At 37.2% G+C, this 12,531-nt stretch overlaps 1 protein-coding gene across 1 annotated transcript in view; it reads left to right on the plus strand.

Moving 5' to 3' along the window:
* The window catches only part of ZEB1 (zinc finger E-box binding homeobox 1), a 126,239-nt gene that overhangs the window by 103,042 nt on the left and 10,666 nt on the right, over positions 1–12,531 (plus strand). Inside the window, exons 3-5 of the mRNA XM_040593360.1 lie at positions 3,324–3,386; positions 5,011–5,172; positions 8,726–8,928. Of these exons, the coding sequence (XP_040449294.1) occupies positions 3,324–3,386; positions 5,011–5,172; positions 8,726–8,928 (428 nt within the window). The remainder of the gene's footprint in view (positions 1–3,323; positions 3,387–5,010; positions 5,173–8,725; positions 8,929–12,531) is intronic.

Here is a 12,531-nt window from a genome sequence, read left to right on the forward strand (position 1 = left end):
ACAGCAGTCTTAGTAAGTTGTGTTTCATCAGTAAAGTAGTACTGAAAGTTCCTGGGTTTAGCTGAACTTGGCAGAATGAATTTTTTACATGTTTATTCTGTTCACGAATGCCCAAGAATAGAAACAACACACGCAACATTTCTTTATCAGATTAGTTTCTTTCCATTTCCAGTCATTCTAACTGAATTTCTAAAAGACCTTTGGAACAGGTGTTTTAAATATAAGGTGTGTATCTCAAGAGGTTTAACTGAAACAGTCATAATGGTTTGAAAAAGTGAACCACAAGTATCCTGCACAAGTTGTTGGCAGTGTGCCAGCATTCACGTGTGAAATGATTCTGAATATTCTGAATATTTTTTTATTTATTTTGAAGTAAAACCTATGCTGTAATCTAAAAAAAGAAAAAAAAAATAAGAAAAGGTTACATTTATTGACTTATTATAGTAATGTGCCTAAAAAGCATTGTTATATATTATGTTTAAATACAAGTATTTGGCAAATGTAGAGATCTCAGACCTAGAACTAAGATAACTTTTAAAAATTGAAAATTCAATAAAATTGTCAAGACCTTGAAATAAACTTTAAAAATTAATTTATGTTTTATGTTTAAACTTTTCCTGGTACTCCAAAATTCCTTTAACTCATATATAAGAAGGATTATGTTCTTTCAGTGTGCTGGGTTGCTGAGGAAGGTTGCTGCACTATTTCATATTAATTTCTTTGGGGAGGAAGGCTAAAAAGTGTGGCATCTTTTTGATCAAGTTTATACTCACTGAAGCAAACAATCGGGCAGTACTGTAAGCTGTAAATAGTGCTTTGTACATGCATGTCAGAAAACTAGCTCTGAAGAATTTAGATCAGAAATTCTTTTGATGGGCTTTGGAATTTATTCCCTTCTCTGAAGATAAGACCGTGGTGGAAATTTCAGTGAAGTTTGTCTTTCTGTCTAGAACCAAAGTTTCCATTTTGCTACTGGTTTAAATTTGATCAGTTATCTTACCCACGCGGAGATGTCTACTGTCAGCCTGTGACACAGTGCTTGTGTCATGCGTGATTGCTGCTGGTGCACACTGTTGCCTGTAATGTGAAAATCATTAGCATTTAACCCTAGGAAGTCCCACCATATCTCTATGCAGCTGTTCACAAGCAATGATGAGATACAGAAGTCCAAGAATGTGTTTTACAATTATCTGGTATGTGCAGATGTAATGCCAAGACGGATAGTCATGCCCTAGATGCTATTCATGGAGACCTGTATTTAAGTGGTCATTCAACAGGTAGCTCAAATTTCTTCTGGAATTCAGAGCTGTGACTTCTGCTCGGTGGAACAGTGTCTTCAGATCTGTCTTAAGATCTGTCTTAAGTCCCCATCATCACATCCCTTTCTGTTGCTTCCCAGCAACTCTATTTGCAGCGTAGTAACTGGACTTCTAAGGGCACGATTGCAAAGTCGCCTTCCTTGTAGACCATATATAGCTGTAAAGAATGAGCTCTACTTAACATTTTTCAAATTATTAATTATTCCCACCACATTAGGGAAGATCACCCCCTGTGGAAAAGGGGCTCCTCCCTGTACGTCACTTTTAGATATTTGGAAGAGGCAGTACATGATTATTAATATTAAGAGGTTTTTAACTTCACTGAGATTAATCTCTATTGCCATAAATTCCTTGTCGTTCCCTTGGGAGGCATAACTTTTATTTGTACTGAAGCCAATGGAATTTTCTGGAGACACTGTAATTTAAATTCCTATGAGTAATAACTTGCTGATATTCCCCTCTTCCTATTTCATAATGGAGAAAAATCACAAACCCTTTCTAAAGAAAAATAGTGGGTTTGCTTCATGTTTGTTGATACAAAATTAAATTTTGGATTTAGATTTGTGTTGCATGCAGTCATCCATCCTACAGATTCTGAACCAAGTCTGTGATATCATAAGCCGAAAAGATAATTATCTCACAGTCCAGTATTGGCCGATAAAATACAGCCTGTTTGGGCTTTTTTTTTAGATGACAAAATTAAAGCACGAGTTAAGAGTTACACTTCACTTCTAAGCATATTTCTTGTTTGTGACTATCTGCAGATATATTTGGTCTGTGGGATTTTAATAAAGTAGACAGAAATAACAGTCTTTTCCTTTGAGAGACCTGGTATTATCTGAGATTTAAAAGTTTTCCTAGAATATATCATCTTCCATATGAAGGAGAAATTGGCTTCTACTGTAATTAAAGAGCTGGAATGTTCTGGGGTTTTGACTAGCCAAACTAAAGGATTTTTGCCTGCACTGAAGTGATGTAAATAAAAGTATAACAGTTGCCATTTCAGATCAAGGAACACTTTAATTTCACATCTATTAGCATAGCATACTACCGATAACGGAGCAAAACAACCAACATAGCTTTCCTACACAGTCCTACCATAAGCCAGGTACTGACAGAAGTGGCAGCAGTGGCCTTTTCAGTAAGAACTTCCCAGTCCAGGCTACCCAACAAACGTAAATTAGGAACATCTTGTGCCGTGTATTGATTTGACCCAGCAGGCTGTTGTGTTTAAAACTTCCAGGCTGCATCCTTGACCACTGCAGCTCAGCAGGAGCTGGGGGAGCTTTGGAGGCAGGTCAGCTCCACAGCAATAGTTCTACAGGTGTCTGATACCTGCAAACTCATACTGAATATAGGAATTGATTTGTGAAACGATTTTGTAGTGCACAGTTGATCTGAAGTGGGGAGCATGTGTTTAAAATCCTTGTTTGTTTAAGCAATCAGAGCCTGTAAGTGCTTTCTAGACAGTTTACAAGAAAGAGAACGCATTGGGTAGCTGCTTGCAGGCATTACCAGCAAATTATCAGTCATTTCCCAAAACTGCTAATTGACGAAAATAATGTAAATGTGGTTTTATGTAGGGGAGGGTGGGAGGGCTGATACTCTTTTCTGGAAGAAATATTCCAGCGTATCAGATAGCTGCATTTCCAGATAGGGTTGTTTAAGTAGCTGACTGTGTTTGCTGGAGAAACACACTGTCCCTGTCTTTACCTCTCTTCAAATAATGGTTAGTGTTTAGTATGCTTCCTTTTAAGACTTCATTTCTTTAACCATGGAATATCTTTGTGGTTCAATTGATTACACACTGCTGAAATAGCACAATCCATATTTTTGAAAGAACATTTTGTTTAAATGCAGTTCTTCTAAACAATACAGAAATAGAAAAAATTGCTGAAGAAATCACTCAAGTATATTAAATCGTTGTGTGTGTTGGGGTTTTGGTGGTTGTTTTGTTTTTTTTTTAAATATTCATTCTTCTTTTTGTGAAATGTACTATTTCAGCTGGAAAAGAAACAAAGGAAATCCTGGGGCCTGAAGCTCAGACAGATGAAGTTGGATGTACAGGTATTTCTTTGTTAATCTGAGTCCCTTATTCATAAAGTGCTATTGCATTTTGGCTAGGTGAGTATCCTTCTGAAGTCTTTGAAATTCTTCCACCTCTCTTTATATAATGCATCGCTTTTCCACGCTAGAGGTCCTAAATTGTAAACAGTGTTTTAGCTGGGGAGGAACAGTCTGGGCTCCTTTCGGGTGTCCTGGTTCCAGAGGTGCAGCTGAGCAGTGACACGGAGCAGTCCTGTGCGGGGGCTGACTGCTGGAGCACCCTGTCTCCTAAGAGCAAAACAAGGAATAGTGCTGATCTTAAGTGTAATTGTATAGAATAGAAGTAGAGGTCAATAGATAGTGTTTAAAACTAATAAGTAACATACTAAAATAAACTTAAGCTAATACTGTATCTTATTATCAACTCCTCTGTACAGAAGGCAAAATAAAGTATATACTTCCATCACAGTACCAGACAAAACCAGATGCTCTGTTATTTTGTTATTTCTCTGGTTGACAAGAAACTTAACATATAGCCCGTACAGCTTTTTAAAAGGTTTTTATACTTTTTTTTTAAATGCCCTCAACACTAAATAGTTCCATAATATGAGGGCAAGCCTCATTTAGAAAAAAAAAAAAAAAGGAAATAATTAAACATTGATAAGTTTAAAACTGTAGCTTCACACATTCTTTTTAGTTACTATAAAGCCAAACAAGTATGGAGAACTGCATTGTGTATAGCATTGCAGTCTATATGTGAGAGACTGCCTCATGTCATAAAATGATTGTGTCAAATTGTAAATTGAGTATGTGACTTCACACTGAGAGATGAGTCATAAAACTTCTCCTTCCTATTAAAAATATACCTCACATTATTAATAGTAGAGGAGATCTGTCATGATTTAGTGTGCCGCAGGCAGAGCTCTCACAGAATGTTCCACCATGGTAAAAATAAACTATGAACAACGTATTTAGGCAAATACATGGTAGCAAATATTTATCATACAAACAATAAGTAAAATAATTTATTGTTTGTTAACTTTGAAATAGAGTTACTCATTGATTGTTTTCTTAAGTTTTAAACCAGAAAATGTTGAAGGACGTTAACTATATCTGAAAAATTTTTGATAGCCTTTTCCAACACTGGAGAAAAAGCCACTCACAGTTCCGGTTCGCTGCATTTCAGCTGGCCAACTTGTTATTCAGAGTTTAAATATCTTTTGGACTTGTGCTAATGAACAGGCCTTATATAACATTTACAATCATGTCTTGAAGACAAGTTTACTTTTGCAAACATAGGAGCCAAGATGGTAAACTGCCCTTCAAGCTACTATGGCTAAATCATAATTAATGTTGTGTTTAAGATTTTTAGGGAAGTTGAGGGGAACAACTTAATCTAAAATGATAAATATGTACTGAGTTGGAGAGGCAAACTGTGGTTTTAGTCGAATTTTTAAATGTCATTATGCCACTTGTTCTCTGTTTTAAAACTTGCTGTATTCCTGCATCTTAAAGGGCTTGACCTATGCTAATAACTGTAAAGAGTTTTGAAATCCTTGGATAGAAGGTGATTTGGCAGTGTGAAGCTCATTTATGTTCTTTACAGTCTTCATTTCATATCCTGTATCTTGTTTTTCCCTCTTAGTAAAAGAAGATGAATGTGATTCTGATGCAGAGAATGAACAAAACCATGACCCTAATGTTGAAGAATTCCTTCAACAAGAAGATACAGCTGTTATCTACCCTGAAGCACCTGAGGAGGACCAGAGACAAGGCACACCAGAAGCTAGTGGTCAGGATGAAAATGGTAAATATGTCACCAGCTCTGTTGTTATGAAATAAATGGTACTATTTGACCGAAACGTGCTGTCGTATTTCGGAAGTCAACAATGCATACATGTATAAATTGGGGCGGGGGGAATCTTCATTAAATAGTTTTAAGAGGATGTGATTATCATGCAAAAAGCATTTCTACTTGATTTTGTGAAACAAGAGATGCAGTGCGGTTCTGTTGTATATGTACCTAAATGGTAATCTCAAGTAACTGGAAATAAAAATTCAAGTTTTCATAAATCCATTCGGTAGCATTGCGTGAAAGAACAGAATAAACATGTATTAAATATAATGGGAGCGAAGCAAGATAGTGCGGGTTTATGTAAGAATAACTTTCTTTCTGTATTTCTAAACAGAATACCCAAAAGGTTCTATTAAATAGGAGTTCCTTTCTTAGGTAGCTGGTCTATGATGGACTTTTGGGGTTTTTTTTCCTGAAAAGACAGCAGTGAAGTAAAAAGAAACTTTTTACGTGAAAATGTTTGCGTGAAAAAATAATTACCTGTTCTTATTTTTAAGTAGATGTCTTTTTTTTTCTAAGGAAGTTTCATGCTTAAGGTGTTTTTCTGAGTGAGATGAGAAGTCATACTTTGTTCATTTCTTCATGAAACACTGAAGGCATCTTCATCATTAAATATTTGAAGGCAAAACCTGTTCAGACTCTGAGTTTGCATTCTGTGCTGCTATTGAAATGTTCAGCTTTCATAACCTGTGACAACTGCAGTTCCAACTAGATTGTATTCCTTTATTAAAGATTTTTCACAATGAAGTAACATTCTACGTAAACGGTTAGGAGTTGTGTTCCAGTCATTTAAAAAAATGTACATAATTGAACAAAAATCTTACAGTAGCTGTTATTACTGTACTCGGGTCAGAGGGAGAGGAGTGAAAGGGGTAATGATAACAATTTTGTTATTCTCTTCCAGATATTGTAGAAAAAAAATAAATAAATTAAAATAGTTGAGTATTTTAAACTGTGTACATGCCTATTTATATACAGAAATAGGACATGAGTTACTAATATTTTGTGGCTTACTTTACAAGTTTTGCAAAATTTAAGTAAGATACATGCTCAACAGTACCATCTGAAAAATTACAATTCAATTAAGATTTTAATCTGTGCTTGCAGTGGCACAGGTTGTCAAATTAGTTTTATAGCCTTGCAGTATGATTTCCTTGTAATCATTAAAATTACACATTTGTATTAATAATATAAATTGGGCCTAGCTCAGTAAGTTCACAGGGAAATATTCTGAAATTCACAATGCTGAGAAATAATGTTCAGTGTTTTAATCATTTATAACAGAAAATGCCAAAAATCTAATGTTATTTGCTAAAGACACATGCTGCCAAACCAAGAGAAGTGACAGAATTAGAATCTTTAGTGGCTTTGGGAAACCATTGCCATTTTGCTATTTGCTTCAGTGGAAACAGAATTTAAGTTAATGTGCTTCTGACGTTTCCACTGAGTCGTATTTGTGCTGAAATGGAGTATTCTTTGTGTCAGGTGAATTGAATTTTTGATGGAAAAAAGAGGATTAAAGAGAAGCATTCTGTATCTACTCGTGTGGGGATAGGTTCATTTTTGGATGACCTGGCTACTCCCAAGAAAATCAGAAATGGGTAGAACACAAAACCCAGTGCAATATAAGTGTTACTTTGCCTGTTACCATAACAATTGTAAAAGAAGCTATATGACAGAGAAGGTGTTGGGGTTTAGTAATGATGAAAACTGGTTTGACTCTTAAGGGGAATGGCATGTTCAGTAAAAATAAAGTTAGTGAATTCCACACAAACAGAATGAATTGCTACTTCCTAGAGCACATAATAAATCTATGGTGATAACTGCTGTAAGAGGTCATGAACATAAATAATTCAGAAGTACTTTCTAAAGTACTGATTAATTTTGTGAGTATTAATAATGCTTATGGTACTGCAACTTCAAACGACAGTGTGTACAAATTTCCCCCTCATGCTTCAGAGCATAAAAGAGGCCTTCCAGCTTCCTCTCCTGCTTTCGCTCAGCACAGGGCATAGGAGCATTCTTGCAAAATTTCCAACCCATTTCCCTTGAAGCATGGAAGAGTAGCGTGGTTATTGGTCACACCTTAGAAATTCATAGTTCAATTAAATACAGGAAAACCTGCATTTATTTAAGCACACTTTTGTCAATTCATAAGGGAAGTGGGGGTTTTGATCCTTTAGAAAATTAATTTTTCAAGGATAGAATAAGTTACTGTATATGGAGGATAGATATATGCTGATAAGAAGACATGGAGTTAGAAGTCCATAAATGGTGACTTCTCAGAAACAGACTTGTGAAATCTGATTTCACTTCTCCTGTACTGATACAGAAGCAACTTCATGAAAGCCAGCAGAACAGATTCCATAGATCATGTTAGAATCGTATTTACAGCCTCACATTTGATCTCTCTTCTTTCTCTCACTCAGTATGTCCTCTCTCCTTTCTGTCCTGCAGACAGTATGTCCTGCTAACAGGTACATGTCTGTGTATCATACAATCATAGAACGGTGTGGGTTGGAAAGGACCTTTAAAGGTCATCTAGTCCAGCCCCCCTGCAATGAGCAGGGACAGCTTCAAATAGATCAGGATGCTCAAAGCCCCGTCCAACCTGACCTTGAATGTTTCCAGGAATGGAGCATCTACCACCTCTCTGGGCAACCTGGTCCAGTGTTTCACCACCCTCATTGTAAAAAATTTCTTCCTAATCTATTTGTATCCACCCTCTTTTAGTTTAAAACCATTAACCCTTGTCCTGTTGCTACAGGCCCTGCCAAAAGGTTTGTCCCCATCTTTCTTGTAAGATACACCCCTTTAGGTACACTGGAAGGCCACAACAGCCCCAGCTCTCTCAGCCTTCCCTCGTAGGGGAGGTGCTGCACCCCTCTGATCATTTTTGTGGCCCTCCTCTGGACCCGCTCCAACAGGTCCAGGTATAAGAATTATAAACCATGTTTCTAATAACTTTTTTTTTCAGTTCTCTTTTCACTAACAATTCTGTGTTAGGTAAAGAGAAAGAAAAAAGTATTCTCTGCAGCTTGCAAATATTATTTATTCCTTTAGGAGCTGCAAACAGGATGACTATTAGATGTCTCAATGATAGACTTAAATTTGTAAACAGGATTTGAGGGTTGTCTGTGATTGAGCTAACCAGATTTACAAAGATTACTAGATCTTAAACGATGTTTCACAATTTTCAGACCACTTTTTAAACAGAAGCTGTAGTGCTGTATTGGGAAGTCCAGCAGGCTCACTGGGAGGTGTGGTTATAGGTGATCATATTGTGCCAGCCCTCTCCAGTGTACACTGGGGCAACCATACCGTACTGTAGTAATGTAATACCTGGGGGGGGCAGTTATCATTGGTCCTTTTCTAAATGAGATGGAGCTTCTAGCAGCCGCATTTTTTCTTACAGTATCATATATACATGTAAAGCACCTTTGTTGATGGTAATAAGTTTGGAAGGTATATTTATTTAATATGGTGTGTTGTCTCTCCTGTGTAGGAACACCCGATGCATTTTCCCAACTGCTTACTTGCCCATATTGTGATCGAGGGTACAAGCGTTTTACCTCTCTGAAGGAACACATTAAATATCGCCATGAAAAAAATGAAGATAACTTTAGTTGCTCCTTGTGCAGTTATACATTTGCGTACAGAACGCAGCTCGATCGCCACATGACATCACACAAATCAGGAAGAGATCAAGTAAGTGGCATTTGAATTGAATGCTCTGTAACAGCACTGTGATTTGTTATGTGGGCAAAAATGTACAGAGCAAGTAAGCTGTTCACATCCAGTTATCTACGTGCTGAAGGCCCAGTCCCAGAGCATGGACTTAAACTTGCTGCTGAAGTCAGACTTTTTCCGTAGCTGTCAAAGAATGAGATCTGAGTTCCTATGTTTTCATTCATCGGGCAATGTGGTTAGGTTTAAATTTTAATTTTCAGAAGCTCTTTATTGCATTTATAGGTAATTAGGTTTTATCTGTTCATTAGCTAACATTACATAAAAATTGTGAATCGAATCTAGTCTCAAGTGTTTTGTGATGTTCACTGAAACACATTTTTATTTCATGAATCCTCTTTAGCTAATTCAAAATTTACTGCACCCATTTTTGCCCTGAAGAAACAAACCATAGTGTTGATTCATTTGCTTGAACTGATACAGTTTTTAAATGCAATCCATGCTATAAGACAATATACCAATAATTTGTGCATAAAATACAGTGTTTCAGTACTAAATTAAGCAACAAAAAGGGCTAAAGATACTCTTAGCTTGTTTTCTCTGATTCATGGGCTTACCTGAGGGCATGGTTCCCTGAAACACCTTCCATGAGTCAGCCATCTCGTGGAGGTCCTGAGATTCTGTTCCACTCTCTCTCTTTTTCTTTTCTTCCTTTATCCCCACAATTTCCTATCATTCATCCACAAGTACATGCTTCCATAGCTTATCACAGGCACTCTGAGGCCCAGGAACCAACTGAAACTCACTGAAACAGTCAGGAATTATCCAAGGAAAAAAGATACAGATTTTCCACCACCAGGTTATAGAGGGAGGCTTGGAGATGTTGCCTTCGGAGGCCAAGGCTAAAAAGATTGATACACTCCAGAGAGGCAACAGGAGAGAAACATCACAGAAAGATGCAAAAAAGTTAAAAGTGAAAAGAATGGAAATGAAAGGGAAAGGTACTTCAATGTTTCTTGCAACTCCAAACCAACAGATCTTGCGTTAAACTGAAAGGCTGTAACACAGAGTAAAGGAGAAGCTTTTTTACACATTAAGTATTAACCTCCATTCTACAAAGCATCACTAAGTCTAAAAATTTTAATGGCTTAAAAAATCATTACACATTTTTAAACCTGAATGTTTATATCCACAGGTAAATTAAATAAGAAAAACTGCTACAAGAACTGTCGGCCATCCTGCTGCAGAGATTTTACTGTCTCACGGGGTCTGGAATAACCTCGCCAGCGTATTCTGGCATGGCAGTTCTTGTTTATTCAAAAATACGTTTCCCATGAACAATTCATTTGTGTCTTGCTCTCTTATTGGCTTGGCTTTCACTTTAAAGTTACTATTGTCTTATATACATCTTATATTTCTAACTATAAAACTTATGAATGCTTTTTGTCTAATGCTTTTTTGTGAGCTATCACATTTATTTTCAGTTTTTCCCACTAGAAGCCTAAGAGCAGCAGAAGAATAAAGTAGCTGGAGGGGCGAGAAGCCTTTCCCGTATTTGCATGTAGTTTGAATGAAAAGATGAAAATACCAAGCAAGTAAACAATCTCACAAGAATTGCTACAAAGAGAAGCTTAAATTGTATTCCTGCAGATATATTTGAATGGGTTTATACTTTTGAAGGCCCAATTGCATTTGATAAATGTTGTTTCTGTGAAGTACCTGGAACTCGGTATTATACCCATTTAGTGTGGTTTTTTCTCTAGAGCCATAGCCAGAATCAAAACGGCAATAGTTTAGATACTTAGTGAATTTGAAATGTGTATTTGTTTATGTTATTGTCACAGAGTTGTCATGTCTTCTAAATTGGCTTCATGTGCATGTACATGGTTGCATCATTTCTGTAATGGAAATTTTTTTTTCCGTAGTAAAGTATAAACCTCCTGGTTGTGGATCTTAAACAGCTGCGTATTCCAAACTTAATATCTTATTCTTAAAGAACTTCAGCTGAAAGTAGATTATTTGGATAACTCTGTTAGCTGGTTGATGTCCAGCATGTGACTATTGTGTAATTGGTCTGTACTGGAAAGCAATGAGCAAAGGTAATGTCTAGTGTACTGAAGGTATGTGCACCGTGCCTCCCTCTGAGGAAGCGGGAAATACGCCAAACTGCAGCTACCTCTGCTCCAGCAGAGAGCTGAAAGCCATCCTACACCTTCTCCTTCATCCATCCCTCCTCCCCATCCCTGTTGTCCCTCATGGCTCCCCTGGCTGCTTCTACACTACTGATGGTTGGTAGGAGGCGATGCTGCATATGTATCATCTGCTTACGCATGTGAAGCACCAAAAAAGCTCTTGAAGTATGAAAAAGTTCTTCTTTGTTTTATTTTTCTTCTTATCAATTTACAAAGCACCCATAGGTAGTCTGTTAAAATTTCATATTGCCATGGACACCGCTGAGAAACGGCAGTTCTTGAAGACCATGGTCAAACTGTGAAAAAAAATCCCGATGTACCTGTAATTCCCATCTTCCAAATAACTTTTGAGGACTCCCATTAATTACTTTTGGTTCTCTGGTATAAAAGGGTGGACTTTAGTCCTAAGCACAGTAAATACTTGATGTAGGGATGTATATGTAGCTAGTTACAGACTTTAATGCTGATGTTTCTTCTTTCAGTCCTTAAAGGAATGCGGAGGAATATTTTTTGAATGCTGTGGTTAATTCTTTAATGAGCATAAAACAGCAGTTATGCACAGTGCCTTAAAAATATATATTGCACATTAGAGGGGAAAAAAAAAAAAAAAGTCGTCAGTTTAACAGTACTGAAAGGGAGGGAAACTAAGAAAATGAAGGTGAAAGACTATCAAGGATGGTACTTTAGGAAAGAGTTATGGTTTTCTCAGTTTTAAAGAAGATCCTGGAGAGTAACTCTGAGGATGCCCCAGATTTGGGAAAAAGAAAAGTATAGGACAGGCAGCAAGAAAGTTGAATAAGGAATTACAACTATAAGAAGGTAAGGCAAAACAGATGGGAACAGTGCCTAGCAGAAAGGTCAAAGCAGCTTATAGCTATGACCAGGAAAACAGGAAAATGCGTTAAAAATTTGGTAAGAGAAACGTGGGCTTCCATGCCTTGGAGGCAGAACATTGCATTTTAAAGACTGGAACAGAAACATTTCTGACAGACTGAATACATGCACTAGTATTTAGTATGAATATTTATGTAGTTCAGCATCTGCAGTAGCTGTATGTATGCTGAGATCCTTTAACTTGTATAATCTCAAGTCAAACAGTAGTAACTGATTCTCTGCAGGCTTAAGTAAATCCTGACACGGTCCTCTAGACTCAGTGAAGTTGGATCATTAAAGTGAAATGCAGCAAGTCAGGCACAATCATCTAGAACATCATCTTCAAGGGACTTAGTTAAACAAAGCTGAAAAGCCGTTTGGACTAGCAAAAGACAGCCGACAAACCCAGGAGTAAGGGTCAAGTGCTAATCAGGATAAATCAGAGTGGAGACCTCACTGCAGAGCCTGGGAGGAGGTGGGAAGGAGCCCACCCCCAGGAGGGTGGGAGACGTATATGCTGGGAGGTAAAAACTGCAGCTTAACCCAGTGCTTATCCCAA

This window comes from Falco naumanni, chromosome 4 (genome assembly GCF_017639655.2).
Source record: "Falco naumanni isolate bFalNau1 chromosome 4, bFalNau1.pat, whole genome shotgun sequence".
Taxonomy (NCBI): Eukaryota; Metazoa; Chordata; class Aves; order Falconiformes; family Falconidae; genus Falco; species Falco naumanni.